This window comes from Staurois parvus, unplaced genomic scaffold, assembly GCF_062004578.1.
Source record: "Staurois parvus isolate SC_StPar_1 unplaced genomic scaffold, SC_StPar_1.0 ptg000014l, whole genome shotgun sequence".
NCBI lineage: Eukaryota > Metazoa > Chordata > Amphibia > Anura > Ranidae > Staurois > Staurois parvus.
In genome coordinates this window covers 7,945,001-7,960,390 of record NW_028317810.1, presented here as the reverse complement: position 1 = coordinate 7,960,390, position 15,390 = coordinate 7,945,001, and the positions used below count along the sequence as shown (strand labels likewise).

General features: G+C 50.6%; 1 protein-coding gene across 2 annotated transcripts in view; it reads right to left on the bottom strand.

The window, feature by feature from the left end:
- The window catches only part of FBXW8 (F-box and WD repeat domain containing 8), a 155,958-nt gene that overhangs the window by 45,093 nt on the left and 95,475 nt on the right, over nucleotides 1-15,390 (bottom strand). For both annotated transcript variants that reach the window (XM_089677106.1, XM_089677113.1), the window contains one exon: nucleotides 505-701. In XM_089677106.1, the coding sequence (XP_089533232.1) occupies nucleotides 505-701 (197 nt within the window). The remainder of the gene's footprint in view (nucleotides 1-504; nucleotides 702-15,390) is intronic.

Below are 15,390 nucleotides of genomic sequence, written 5' to 3'. Positions count from 1 at the left end.
CTCAATGTGAAGCCAAAATCTTCCTTAACATTAGAGATCATAGATGCTTAGGTTGTTTGGGAAAAGTACAGTTTAAGTTTAGTGAGTGCTAATTTTGAGTTGCTAATGCTTTACGATCACAAAAAAAACAATGTAATAACAGCACCAACATTTGATGATGAAAGTAGCCTTTTTATTCAAATTGTCAGAGTGTGGAGTGTATCTTTTTTTAATCAATCAACTCATAGACTTGCATTGTGAGGAGTAGTAGTAAAGCAGACCCACTGTAAAACACTGCAGTTGGTACAACATGAATGTGTAATGAACATATATGACTATATAGAATTACAAATTAAACATACTGTATAAACATTTTTTAAAACCTTAGCCAACACAAAAAATATTTTTTCAAGCTGATCTAAAATAAAATTAAAAAGACCATTCATACACTTTAAAATGTACTGTGTGTAAATATACAATATATATGAATAAGGCTTCCGTCCCTTTGGGGTTAATACAACTCACCAGCTTTTGGGTCTGAAAACTGCAGAAACTTCGCCAGTACCCTTTATCATCAGGCCTTTCCACTTTTATTTCAAAACTAGATGCTGTTGCTATAGTAGCGGTTTCTGGGCACAGGTCTAGTGCCTGGATTTTTTGGTTGTGCTGATAGTGATGGATAGGTTCCCGACCAACCTGAAGACACCAAACATCAATGGAGCCTGGGAAAACACAACACAGTTCTGTAAAAAGCCAGTACAGTATACCATTATGGAGAGTTAAACATATGAACAGAAACAAATATGTTAAAAAAAAAAAAACACAAAACAAAAAATTATTATAGATCATCCGCCAAAACACCTTCTTGGTCATACATTTTTGCTGGCTGCACAAGCTTTCTAAAAGGGAACCCTTGTAAACCTGAGGTAGTTGGTCAAACTAGCTTTTATACAGCGCTATTGGTTTTGTTGATTAAAAACGTTTATTTATTAAAAAACATTTCCACAATGCCCCCATTGTTAGGTTTATACCCTTGCACCAGGACAAAAACGCATGTTACATCATAAGCATAGGGATGACACGGATCTGGCTCTAGGCTCTCTCACTGCCACCTTCTCTTGTGTTAACCACTTCTGGTGTTGCTGTGTGGGATGACATCCCTTCCTGCTATGGCCCGATGTGGCATTTTGTCTTCCTGACGTTCTCAAGAATAAATAAAAAGTTCTTAATAAAGAAAAGACCTTCTTAATAAATAAAAGGGTTTTAAAAGGCTCACACAACATGTCGGGAGAGATGGAGGGAGACTACCATAGTGTGAAATCTTTAAAAGAAAAGAGTGCAGCTGGCCCAAAAAGGAGAAGGCTGATGGTGGTTATCCATAATACTAAGCGCTGTATGACTCACCTGTGATGGATAGTCATATAAATCTGGTGAGTGGTCAGTGTTTATGGTGGAGGATTTAGGAAACACTATGGCACGGATTGTTGGAAATAGAGCACTTTTTTGAGCATGGACACTTTAATAAGTTTGAACATATTGTGCATATACAATACTGTGAATAACTGAAAACACTTGGACACTTTATTGAAGCACAAAAGGACACTTTATTGAATAATGTTTAATTTTTATTTCAGGATATGAGCATTGTAGAGAATATGCTTATTTATTGCACATGTTTAAACACCTTCCTGCCCGGCCTATAGCAGACTGACGGCCGGGCAGGACACTCCTCGTGACTGGGCATCATAGGATGTCCTGTCAAAACAAGCTGCTCCCGCGGCTGCAGAGCGGTGCGATCTGTCACTGGCTGTGTCCACGGGACACAGCTGACATATTACTACAATGGCCCGTTGCCAGTGTCATGTGACCAATCACAGCAGATCACATGTCAAATGTATACAATGGATGGCTTCCTGTCATGCCATCCATTGTATACAATTAGGTTGTTAGATGTGACTGGTCAAAGCAGTCACATGATACATACAGGGCTAATCACAGCCCATCTGTATCATGGGATGAGCTTTGCCCAATCACAGCTAATCACAACAAAAGACTGAATGAATCAGTTTCATTCAGTAACAATGATTGCAAATATCTAGAGATGAGCGAATCGAAGTATCCGAAGTGGAATTCGAGTCGAATATCGGAAAAATTTCGATTCGTGCCGAATCCGAAAAACAGCCTAATTCGGACGCGCGAATCGAAATTTTTCCGAAAATGGCGGCTGACATGTGCGGCGACGGAGCGGGGATGTCGGGGAAGGCGCGCAGACAAGGCGCGCTGCCCCATAATGCATTCCTCAACGACATGTGATCGCATCAGCCAATCAGCAGCCAGCCAGCCAGCACTGTGTAATGGTCGAGGTATATATAGCGGCCATTTTGGAAATCTTCATTTGCCTGCAGTCATTGAACAGAGGCAGACCGCTCTGTACTAGGGACAGGGACAGAGTTAGGGCCACAGAAACGAGAATTGGGGACAGAGAGAAGTTACTTAGGGACAGAGAACCATTACTCAGGGACACAGACTTGTTAATGAGGGCCACAGAATCGTTATTTAGGGACAAAGAAACGCTAGTTAGGGCCACAGAATTCATACTCAGGGACAGACAGAATTGTTACTCAGTGCCAGAGAATTGTTACTTAGGGCCACAGAAACGTTATTAGGGCCACAGAATTTTTACTCAGGGACAGACAGAATTGTTACTGAGTGCCAGAGAATTGTTACTCAGGGACAGACAGAATTGTTACTGAGTGCCAGAGAATTCTTACTCAGGGCCACAGAATTCATTCTCAGGGACAGACAGAATTGTTACTCAGGGACAGACAGAATTGTTACTGAGTGCCAGAGAATTGTTACTCAGGGACAGACAGAATTGTTACTGAGTGCCAGAGAATTGTTACTCAGGGACAGACAGAATTGTTACTGAGTGCCAGAGAATTGTTACTCAGGGACAGACAGAATTGTTACTGAGTGCCAGAGAATTGTTACTCTCACAGACACAAAATTGTTACTTGCACAGACACAGAATTGTTACTTGCACAGACACACAATTGTTACTCAGGGCCACAGAATTCATACTCAGGGACAGACAGAATTGTTACTGAGTGCCAGAGAATTCTTACTCAGGGCCACAGAATTCATACTCAGGGACAGACAGAATTGTTACTCAGGGACAGACAGAATTGTTACTGAGTGCCAGAGAATTGTTACTCAGGGACAGACAGAATTGTTACTGAGTGCCAGAGAATTGTTACTCTCACAGACACAAAATTGTTACTTGCACAGACACAGAATTGTTACTTGCACAGACACACAATTGTTACTCAGGGCCACAGAATTCATACTCAGGGACAGACAGAATTGTTACTGAGTGCCAGAGAATTGTTACTCAGGGACAGACAGAATTGTTACTGAGTGCCAGAGAATTCTTACTCAGGGCCACAGAATTCATTCTCAGGGACAGACAGAATTGTTACTCAGGGACAGACAGAATTGTTACTGAGTGCCAGAGAATTGTTACTCAGGGACAGACAGAATTGTTACTGAGTGCCAGAGAATTGTTACTCAGGGACAGACAGAATTGTTACTGAGTGCCAGAGAATTGTTACTCAGGGACAGACAGAATTGTTACTGAGTGCCAGAGAATTGTTACTCTCACAGACACAAAATTGTTACTTGCACAGACACAGAATTGTTACTTGCACAGACACACAATTGTTACTCAGGGCCACAGAATTCATACTCAGGGACAGACAGAATTGTTACTGAGTGCCAGAGAATTCTTACTCAGGGCCACAGAATTCATACTCAGGGACAGACAGAATTGTTACTCAGGGACAGACAGAATTGTTACTGAGTGCCAGAGAATTGTTACTCAGGGACAGACAGAATTGTTACTGAGTGCCAGAGAATTCTTACTCAGGGACAGACAGAATTGTTACTGAGTGCCAGAGAATTGTTACTCTCACAGACACAAAATTGTTACTTGCACAGACACAGAATTGTTACTCGCACAGAGACAGAATTGTTACTCGCACAGAGACAGAATTGTTACTCAGGGCCACAGAATTCATACTCAGGGACAGACAGAATTGTTACTGAGTGCCAGAGAATTGTTACTCAGGGACAGACAGAATTGTTACTGAGTGCCAGAGAATTGTTACTCTCACAGACACAAAATTGTTACTTGCACAGACACAGAATTGTTACTTGCACAGACACACAATTGTTACTCAGGGCCACAGAATTCATACTCAGGGACAGACAGAATTGTTACTGAGTGCCAGAGAATTCTTACTCAGGGCAACAGAATTCATACTCAGGGACAGACAGAATTGTTACTCAGGGACAGACAGAATTGTTACTGAGTGCCAGAGAATTGTTACTCAGGGACAGACAGAATTGTTACTGAGTGCCAGAGAATTGTTACTCTCACAGACACAAAATTGTTACTTGCACAGACACAGAATTGTTACTTGCACAGACACACAATTGTTACTCAGGGCCACAGAATTCATACTCAGGGACAGACAGAATTGTTACTGAGTGCCAGAGAATTGTTACTCAGGGACAGACAGAATTGTTACTGAGTGCCAGAGAATTGTTACTCTCACAGACACAAAATTGTTACTTGCACAGACACAGAATTGTTACTCGCACAGAGACAGAATTGTTACTCAGGGCCACAGAATTCATACTCAGGGACAGACAGAATTGTTACTGAGTGCCAGAGAATTGTTACTCAGGGAAGACAGAATTGTTACTGAGTGCCAGAGAATTGTTACTCAGGGACAGACAGAATTGTTACTGAGTGCCAGAGAATTGTTACTCTCACAGACACAAAATTGTTACTTGCACAGACACAGAATTGTTACTCGCACAGAGACAGAATTGTTACTCAGGGCCACAGAATTCATACTCAGGGACAGACAGAATTGTTACTGAGTGCCAGAGAATTGTTACTCAGGGACAGACAGAATTGTTACTGAGTGCCAGAGAATTGTTACTCTCACAGACACAAAATTGTTACTTGCACAGACACAGAATTGTTACTTGCACAGACACACAATTGTTACTGAGTGCCAGAGAATTGTTACTCAGGGACAGACAGAATTGTTACTGAGTGCCAGAGAATTGTTACTCAGGGACAGACAGAATTGTTACTGAGTGCCAGAGAATTGTTACTCAGGGACAGACAGAATTGTTACTGAGTGCCAGAGAATTGTTACTCGCACAGACACAAAATTGTTACTTGCACAGACACAAAATTGTTACTTGCACAGACACAGAATTGTTACTCGCGCAGACACAGAATTGTTACTCAGGGCCACAGAATTCATACTCAGGGACAGACAGAATTGTTACTGAGTGCCAGAGAATTGTTACTCAGGGACAGACAGAATTGTTACTGAGTGCCAGAGAATTGTTACTCAGGGACAGACAGAATTGTTACTGAGTGCCAGAGAATTGTTACTCAGGGACAGACAGAATTGTTACTGAGTGCCAGAGAATTGTTACTCGCACAGACACAAAATTGTTACTTGCACAGACACAGAATTGTTACTCGCACAGACACAGAATTGTTACTCGCACAGACACAGAATTGTTACTCAGGGCCACAGAATTCATACTCAGGGACAGACAGAATTGTTACTGAGTGCCAGAGAATTGTTACTCAGGGACACCTAATCGTTGAATTAAATAGTATGTCAGACAACATGCAGAGGAGTGGCAGAGGAGGCAATGTTTTAGGAGCGAGCAGACGTGGCAGCAGAGGAAGGGGTCGAGGCAGCAGTATTCGCAGCCAAAGGCCAGTGCTCCCGGTGTCATCCAGCGGTCGTGTCTCCACCGACATCCCTGCCGTCATTGATTGGTTGGCTCGGTCGTCTTCCTCTTCCCAGGTCACCTCTGACACCTACAGCCAACGGTCGGTGGGTACGTCAGACACAACCGTTAGTTGGCATGGCCCGGGACCAAGCCCACTGAAATCACGTGTCCTCTACCTGCCCCTGTCCTTTGCTGTTCCCTCACCAAGCGAAGTATCGCATGCTGTGGGCTCAGCCCCACTGTACAGTGAGGAAGAGCTAACAGAGGGCGGTCAGGAACGGGGGGAGACATCGGCCTTTTCAGCAGCCAAGCGAACAAGTACTGGCGAGGAGAGTGGCTCGGTAGCCGGTCTAGAGACAGGTCTGTCTCCTGACCCAGACGCAGCCGAGGGGGCTAGTAGTGAGGCGGAGACCCTACTTGATGATGAGGAGGTTGATCGCACTTGGCACTTGACTCACATAGCTGCTGCCAGGCCCCTAATCTGCCATAGGCCCCTATATACCGCCTCCTCATGCTGCTGCCAAGTCCAGAGTCTGTCATGGTCCCTGTACGGCCTCCCATTGCTGCTGTCTCCATCGCCACACTCTGCTGCCATGTGCCACTTTCAGGTCTCTTCACACTGCTGGTGTGTTAAATTTTTTGACATAGGGTGCAGGCAGATTACGGGCCTCACATAGCTGCTGCCAGGCCCCTAATCTGCCATAGGCCCCTATATACCGCCTCCTCATGCTGCTGCCAAGTCCAGAGTCTGTCATGGTCCCTGTACGGCCTCCCATTGCTGCTGTCTCCATCGCCACACTCTGCTGCCATGTGCCACTTTCAGGTCTCTTCACACTGCTGGTGTGTTAAATTTTTTGACATAGGGTGCAGGCAGATTACGGGCCTCACATAGCTGCTGCCAGGCCCCTAATCTGCCATGGGCCCCTATATACCGCCTCCTCATGCTGCTGCCAAGTCCAGAGTCTGTCATGGTCCCTGTACGGCCTCCCATTGCTGCTGTCTCCATCGCCACACTCTGCTGCCATGTGCCACTTTCAGGTCTCTTCACACTGCTGGTGTGTTAAATTTTTTGACATAGGGTGCAGGCAGATTACGGGCCTCACATAGCTGCTGCCAGGCCCCTAATCTGCCATGGGCCCCTATATACCGCCTCCTCATGCTGCTGCCAAGTCCAGAGTCTGTCATGGTCCCTGTACGGCCTCCCATTGCTGCTGTCTCCATCGCCACACTCTGCTGCCATGTGCCACTTTCAGGTCTCTTCACACTGCTGGTGTGTTAAATTTTTTGACATAGGGTGCAGGCAGATTACGGGCCTCACATAGCTGCTGCCAGGCCCCTAATCTGCCATGGGCCCCTATATACCGCCTCCTCATGCTGCTGCCAAGTCCAGAGTCTGTCATGGGTCCCTGTACGGCCTCCCATTGCTGCTGTCTCCATCGCCACACTCTGCCATGTGCCACTTTCAGGTCTCCTCACACACTGCTGGTGTGTAGAATTTTTTGACATAGGGTGCTGGCAGATTACGGGCCTCCCATAGCTGCTGCCAGGCCCCTAATCTGCCATGGGCCCCTATATACCGCCTCCTCATGCTGCTGCCAAGTCCAGAGTCTGTCATGGTCCCTGTACGGCCTCCCATTGCTGCTGTCTCCATCGCCACACTCTGCTGCCATGTGCCACTTTCAGGTCTCTTCACACTGCTGGTGTGTTAAATTTTTTGACATAGGGTGCTGCAAGATAACGGGCCTCACATAGCTGCTGCCAGGCCCCTAATCAGCCATGGGCCCCTATACCGCCTCCTCCTGCTGCTGCCAGGTCCAGAGTCTCTCATGCCATGTGCCACTTTCAGGTCTCTTCACACTGCTGGTGTGTTAAATTTTTTGACATAGGGTGCAGGCAGATTACGGGCCTCACATAGCTGCTGCCAGGCCCCTAATCTGCCATGGGCCCCTATATACCACCTCCTCCTGCTGCTGCCAGGTCCAGAGTCTCTCATGGGTCCCTGTACGGCCTCCCATTGCTGCTGTCTCCATCGCCACACTCTGCTGCCATGTGCCACTTTCAGGTCTCTTCACACTGCTGGTGTGTTAAATTTTTTGACATAGGGTGCTGCAAGATAACGGGCCTCACATAGCTGCTGCCAGGCCCCTAATCAGCCATGGGCCCCTATACCGCCTCCTCCTGCTGCTGCCAGGTCCAGAGTCTCTCATGGGTCCCTGTACGGCCTCCCATTGCTGCTGTCTCCATCGCCACACTCTGCTGCCATGTGCCACTTTCAGGTCTCTTCACACTGCTGGTGTGTTAAATTTTTTGACATAGGGTGCAGGCAGATTACGGGCCTCACATAGCTGCTGCCAGGCCCCTAATCTGCCATAGGCCCCTATATACCGCCTCCTCATGCTGCTGCCAAGTCCAGAGTCTGTCATGGTCCCTGTACGGCCTCCCATTGCTGCTGTCTCCATCGCCACACTCTGCTGCCATGTGCCACTTTCAGGTCTCTTCACACTGCTGGTGTGTTAAATTTTTTGACATAGGGTGCAGGCAGATTACGGGCCTCACATAGCTGCTGCCAGGCCCCTAATCTGCCATGGGCCCCTATATACCACCTCCTCCTGCTGCTGCCAGGTCCAGAGTCTCTCATGGGTCCCTGTACGGCCTCCCATTGCTGCTGTCTCCATCGCCACACTCTGCTGCCATGTGCCACTTTCAGGTCTCTTCACACTGCTGGTGTGTTAAATTTTTTGACATAGGGTGCTGCAAGATAACGGGCCTCACATAGCTGCTGCCAGGCCCCTAATCAGCCATGGGCCCCTATACCGCCTCCTCCTGCTGCTGCCAGGTCCAGAGTCTCTCATGGGTCCCTGTACGGCCTCCCATTGCTGCTGTCTCCATCGCCACACTCTGCTGCCATGTGCCACTTTCAGGTCTCTTCACACTGCTGGTGTGTTAAATTTTTTGACATAGGGTGCTGCAAGATAACGGGCCTCACATAGCTGCTGCCAGGCCCCTAATCAGCCATGGGCCCCTATACCGCCTCCTCCTGCTGCTGCCAGGTCCAGAGTCTCTCATGCCATGTGCCACTTTCAGGTCTCTTCACACTGCTGGTGTGTTTAATTTTTTGACATAGGGTGCAGGCAGATTACGGGCCTCACATAGCTGCTGCCAGGCCCCTAATCTGCCATGGGCCCCTATATACCGCCTCCTCATGCTGCTGCCAGGTCCAGAGTCTCTCATGGGTCCCTGTACGGCCTCCCATTGCTGCTTTCTCCATCGCCACACTCTGCCATGTGCCACTTTCAGGTCTCCTCACACACTGCTGGTGTGTTGAATTTTTTGACATAGGGTGCTGGCAGATTACGGGCCTCCCATAGCTGCTGCCAGGCCCCTAATCTGCCATGGGCCCCTATATACCGCCTCCTCATGCTGCTGCCAAGTCCAGAGTCTGTCATGGGTCCCTGTACGGCCTCCCATTGCTGCTGTCTCCATCGCCACACTCTGCCATGTGCCACTTTCAGGTCTCCTCACACACTGCTGGTGTGTAGAATTTTTTGACATAGGGTGCTGGCAGATTACGGGCCTCCCATAGCTGCTGCCAGGCCCCTAATCTGCCATGGGCCCCTATATACCGCCTCCTCATGCTGCTGCCAAGTCCAGAGTCTGTCATGGTCCCTGTACGGCCTCCCATTGCTGCTGTCTCCATCGCCACACTCTGCTGCCATGTGCCACTTTCAGGTCTCTTCACACTGCTGGTGTGTTAAATTTTTTGACATAGGGTGCTGCAAGATAACGGGCCTCACATAGCTGCTGCCAGGCCCCTAATCAGCCATGGGCCCCTATACCGCCTCCTCCTGCTGCTGCCAGGTCCAGAGTCTCTCATGCCATGTGCCACTTTCAGGTCTCTTCACACTGCTGGTGTGTTAAATTTTTTGACATAGGGTGCTGGCAGATTACGGGCCTCACATAGCTGCTGCCAGGCCCCTAATCTGCCATGGGCCCCTATATACCACCTCCTCCTGCTGCTGCCAGGTCCAGAGTCTCTCATGGGTCCCTGTACGGCCTCCCATTGCTGCTGTCTCCATCGCCACACTCTGCTGCCATGTGCCACTTTCAGGTCTCTTCACACTGCTGGTGTGTTAAATTTTTTGACATAGGGTGCTGCAAGATAACGGGCCTCACATAGCTGCTGCCAGGCCCCTAATCAGCCATGGGCCCCTATACCGCCTCCTCCTGCTGCTGCCAGGTCCAGAGTCTCTCATGGGTCCCTGTACGGCCTCCCATTGCTGCTGTCTCCATCGCCACACTCTGCTGCCATGTGCCACTTTCAGGTCTCTTCACACTGCTGGTGTGTTAAATTTTTTGACATAGGGTGCAGGCAGATTACGGGCCTCACATAGCTGCTGCCAGGCCCCTAATCTGCCATAGGCCCCTATATACCGCCTCCTCATGCTGCTGCCAAGTCCAGAGTCTGTCATGGTCCCTGTACGGCCTCCCATTGCTGCTGTCTCCATCGCCACACTCTGCTGCCATGTGCCACTTTCAGGTCTCTTCACACTGCTGGTGTGTTAAATTTTTTGACATAGGGTGCAGGCAGATTACGGGCCTCACATAGCTGCTGCCAGGCCCCTAATCTGCCATGGGCCCCTATATACCACCTCCTCCTGCTGCTGCCAGGTCCAGAGTCTCTCATGGGTCCCTGTACGGCCTCCCATTGCTGCTGTCTCCATCGCCACACTCTGCTGCCATGTGCCACTTTCAGGTCTCTTCACACTGCTGGTGTGTTAAATTTTTTGACATAGGGTGCTGCAAGATAACGGGCCTCACATAGCTGCTGCCAGGCCCCTAATCAGCCATGGGCCCCTATACCGCCTCCTCCTGCTGCTGCCAGGTCCAGAGTCTCTCATGGGTCCCTGTACGGCCTCCCATTGCTGCTGTCTCCATCGCCACACTCTGCTGCCATGTGCCACTTTCAGGTCTCTTCACACTGCTGGTGTGTTAAATTTTTTGACATAGGGTGCTGCAAGATAACGGGCCTCACATAGCTGCTGCCAGGCCCCTAATCAGCCATGGGCCCCTATACCGCCTCCTCCTGCTGCTGCCAGGTCCAGAGTCTCTCATGCCATGTGCCACTTTCAGGTCTCTTCACACTGCTGGTGTGTTTAATTTTTTGACATAGGGTGCAGGCAGATTACGGGCCTCACATAGCTGCTGCCAGGCCCCTAATCTGCCATGGGCCCCTATATACCGCCTCCTCATGCTGCTGCCAGGTCCAGAGTCTCTCATGGGTCCCTGTACGGCCTCCCATTGCTGCTTTCTCCATCGCCACACTCTGCCATGTGCCACTTTCAGGTCTCCTCACACACTGCTGGTGTGTTGAATTTTTTGACATAGGGTGCTGGCAGATTACGGGCCTCCCATAGCTGCTGCCAGGCCCCTAATCTGCCATGGGCCCCTATATACCGCCTCCTCATGCTGCTGCCAAGTCCAGAGTCTGTCATGGGTCCCTGTACGGCCTCCCATTGCTGCTGTCTCCATCGCCACACTCTGCCATGTGCCACTTTCAGGTCTCCTCACACACTGCTGGTGTGTAGAATTTTTTGACATAGGGTGCTGGCAGATTACGGGCCTCCCATAGCTGCTGCCAGGCCCCTAATCTGCCATGGGCCCCTATATACCGCCTCCTCATGCTGCTGCCAAGTCCAGAGTCTGTCATGGTCCCTGTACGGCCTCCCATTGCTGCTGTCTCCATCGCCACACTCTGCTGCCATGTGCCACTTTCAGGTCTCTTCACACTGCTGGTGTGTTAAATTTTTTGACATAGGGTGCTGCAAGATAACGGGCCTCACATAGCTGCTGCCAGGCCCCTAATCAGCCATGGGCCCCTATACCGCCTCCTCCTGCTGCTGCCAGGTCCAGAGTCTCTCATGCCATGTGCCACTTTCAGGTCTCTTCACACTGCTGGTGTGTTAAATTTTTTGACATAGGGTGCAGGCAGATTACGGGCCTCACATAGCTGCTGCCAGGCCCCTAATCTGCCATGGGCCCCTATATACCACCTCCTCCTGCTGCTGCCAGGTCCAGAGTCTCTCATGGGTCCCTGTACGGCCTCCCATTGCTGCTGTCTCCATCGCCACACTCTGCTGCCATGTGCCACTTTCAGGTCTCTTCACACTGCTGGTGTGTTAAATTTTTTGACATAGGGTGCTGCAAGATAACGGGCCTCACATAGCTGCTGCCAGGCCCCTAATCAGCCATGGGCCCCTATACCGCCTCCTCCTGCTGCTGCCAGGTCCAGAGTCTCTCATGGGTCCCTGTACGGCCTCCCATTGCTGCTGTCTCCATCGCCACACTCTGCTGCCATGTGCCACTTTCAGGTCTCTTCACACTGCTGGTGTGTTAAATTTTTTGACATAGGGTGCAGGCAGATTACGGGCCTCACATAGCTGCTGCCAGGCCCCTAATCTGCCATAGGCCCCTATATACCGCCTCCTCATGCTGCTGCCAAGTCCAGAGTCTGTCATGGTCCCTGTACGGCCTCCCATTGCTGCTGTCTCCATCGCCACACTCTGCTGCCATGTGCCACTTTCAGGTCTCTTCACACTGCTGGTGTGTTAAATTTTTTGACATAGGGTGCAGGCAGATTACGGGCCTCACATAGCTGCTGCCAGGCCCCTAATCTGCCATAGGCCCCTATATACCGCCTCCTCATGCTGCTGCCAAGTCCAGAGTCTGTCATGGTCCCTGTACGGCCTCCCATTGCTGCTGTCTCCATCGCCACACTCTGCTGCCATGTGCCACTTTCAGGTCTCTTCACACTGCTGGTGTGTTAAATTTTTTGACATAGGGTGCAGGCAGATTACGGGCCTCACATAGCTGCTGCCAGGCCCCTAATCTGCCATGGGCCCCTATATACCGCCTCCTCATGCTGCTGCCAAGTCCAGAGTCTGTCATGGTCCCTGTACGGCCTCCCATTGCTGCTGTCTCCATCGCCACACTCTGCTGCCATGTGCCACTTTCAGGTCTCTTCACACTGCTGGTGTGTTAAATTTTTTGACATAGGGTGCAGGCAGATTACGGGCCTCACATAGCTGCTGCCAGGCCCCTAATCTGCCATGGGCCCCTATATACCACCTCCTCCTGCTGCTGCCAGGTCCAGAGTCTCTCATGGGTCCCTGTACGGCCTCCCATTGCTGCTGTCTCCATCGCCACACTCTGCTGCCATGTGCCACTTTCAGGTCTCTTCACACTGCTGGTGTGTTAAATTTTTTGACATAGGGTGCTGCAAGATAACGGGCCTCACATAGCTGCTGCCAGGCCCCTAATCAGCCATGGGCCCCTATACCGCCTCCTCCTGCTGCTGCCAGGTCCAGAGTCTCTCATGGGTCCCTGTACGGCCTCCCATTGCTGCTGTCTCCATCGCCACACTCTGCTGCCATGTGCCACTTTCAGGTCTCTTCACACTGCTGGTGTGTTAAATTTTTTGACATAGGGTGCTGCAAGATAACGGGCCTCACATAGCTGCTGCCAGGCCCCTAATCAGCCATGGGCCCCTATACCGCCTCCTCCTGCTGCTGCCAGGTCCAGAGTCTCTCATGCCATGTGCCACTTTCAGGTCTCTTCACACTGCTGGTGTGTTTAATTTTTTGACATAGGGTGCAGGCAGATTACGGGCCTCACATAGCTGCTGCCAGGCCCCTAATCTGCCATGGGCCCCTATATACCGCCTCCTCATGCTGCTGCCAGGTCCAGAGTCTCTCATGGGTCCCTGTACGGCCTCCCATTGCTGCTTTCTCCATCGCCACACTCTGCCATGTGCCACTTTCAGGTCTCCTCACACACTGCTGGTGTGTTGAATTTTTTGACATAGGGTGCTGGCAGATTACGGGCCTCCCATAGCTGCTGCCAGGCCCCTAATCTGCCATGGGCCCCTATATACCGCCTCCTCATGCTGCTGCCAAGTCCAGAGTCTGTCATGGGTCCCTGTACGGCCTCCCATTGCTGCTGTCTCCATCGCCACACTCTGCCATGTGCCACTTTCAGGTCTCCTCACACACTGCTGGTGTGTAGAATTTTTTGACATAGGGTGCTGGCAGATTACGGGCCTCCCATAGCTGCTGCCAGGCCCCTAATCTGCCATGGGCCCCTATATACCGCCTCCTCATGCTGCTGCCAAGTCCAGAGTCTGTCATGGGTCCCTGTACGGCCTCCCATTGCTGCTGTCTCCATCGCCACACTCTGCCATGTGCCACTTTCAGGTCTCCTCACACTGCTGGTGTGTTGAATTTTTTGACATAGGGTGCTGGCAGATTACGGGCCTCCTATAGCTGCTGCCAGGCCCCTAATCTGCCATGGGCCCCTATATACCGCCTCCTCATGCTGCTGCCAAGTTCAGAGTCTGTCATGGGTCCCTGTACGGCCTCCCATTGCTGCTGTCTCCATCGCCACACTCTGCCATGTGCCACTTTCAGGTCTCCTCACACTGCTGGTGTGTTGAATTTTTTGACATAGGGTGCTGGCAGATTACGGGCCTCCTATAGCTGCTGCCAGGCCCCTAATCTGCCATAAGCCCCTATATACCGCCTCCTCATGCTGCTGCCAAGTCCAGAGTCTGTCATGGGTCCCTGTACGGCCTCCCATTGCTGCTGTCTCCATCGCCACACTCTGCCATGTGCCACTTTCAGGTCTCCTCACACACTGCTGGTGTGTTGAATTTTTTGACATAGGGTGCTGGCAGATTACGGGCCTCCTATAGCTGCTGCCAGGCCCCTAATCTGCCGTAGGCCCCTATATACCGCCTCCTCATGCTGCTGCCAGGTCCAGAGTCTCTCATGGGTCCCTGTACGGCCTCCCATTGCTGCTGTCTCCATCGCCACACTCTGCCATGTGCCACTTTCAGGTCTCCTCACACTGCTGGTGTGTTCCATTTTTTGTCATAGGGTGCTGGCAGATTATGGGCCTCCCATAACTGCTGCCAGGCCCCTAATCTGCCATGGGCCCCTATACCGACTCCTCATGCTGTGACGTTGCAACAAGGTGGAATTCAACCCTACATATGTTAGACCGCCTTTACGAACAGCAAAAGGCCATCACAGATTTCCTGATGTTAAAAGCAGATAAAGGTACTCCCTGTGTAACTTAGATGTCAGCCATTGGCAGCTCATGCGTGACACCTGCGCTTGCTCAGGCCCTTTGAGGAGGCCACGCTATTCGTGAGTCGGCAGGACTATGGGATGAACGACGTCATTCCTCTGTTGCACGTCCTGGAACAAATGCTGTTAACAATGGCTGGTCAGGGTGCGGTAGACGTGGCGCACAGATCTCAACGCCACATGGCCCCTGTGGGGGCAGGACTGGAAGAAGAGGAGGAGGTAGAGGAGGACATTGGTGCTCAGGAATTATTGAGTGAAATGGGTGGTTTTTCCACTCAGCGGACAGGAGTGGAGGAGCAGGAGCATCTGGTAGAGGAGGAGGAAGAGGAGACAGAGGACCTAGACGCACCGTGGCAGTATGCTGTGGAGATGGAGGCAGGGAGTCCCTCGCATTCCTTGGCACAAATGGCCCATAGCATGCTCGGTTGCTTGCGTAGCG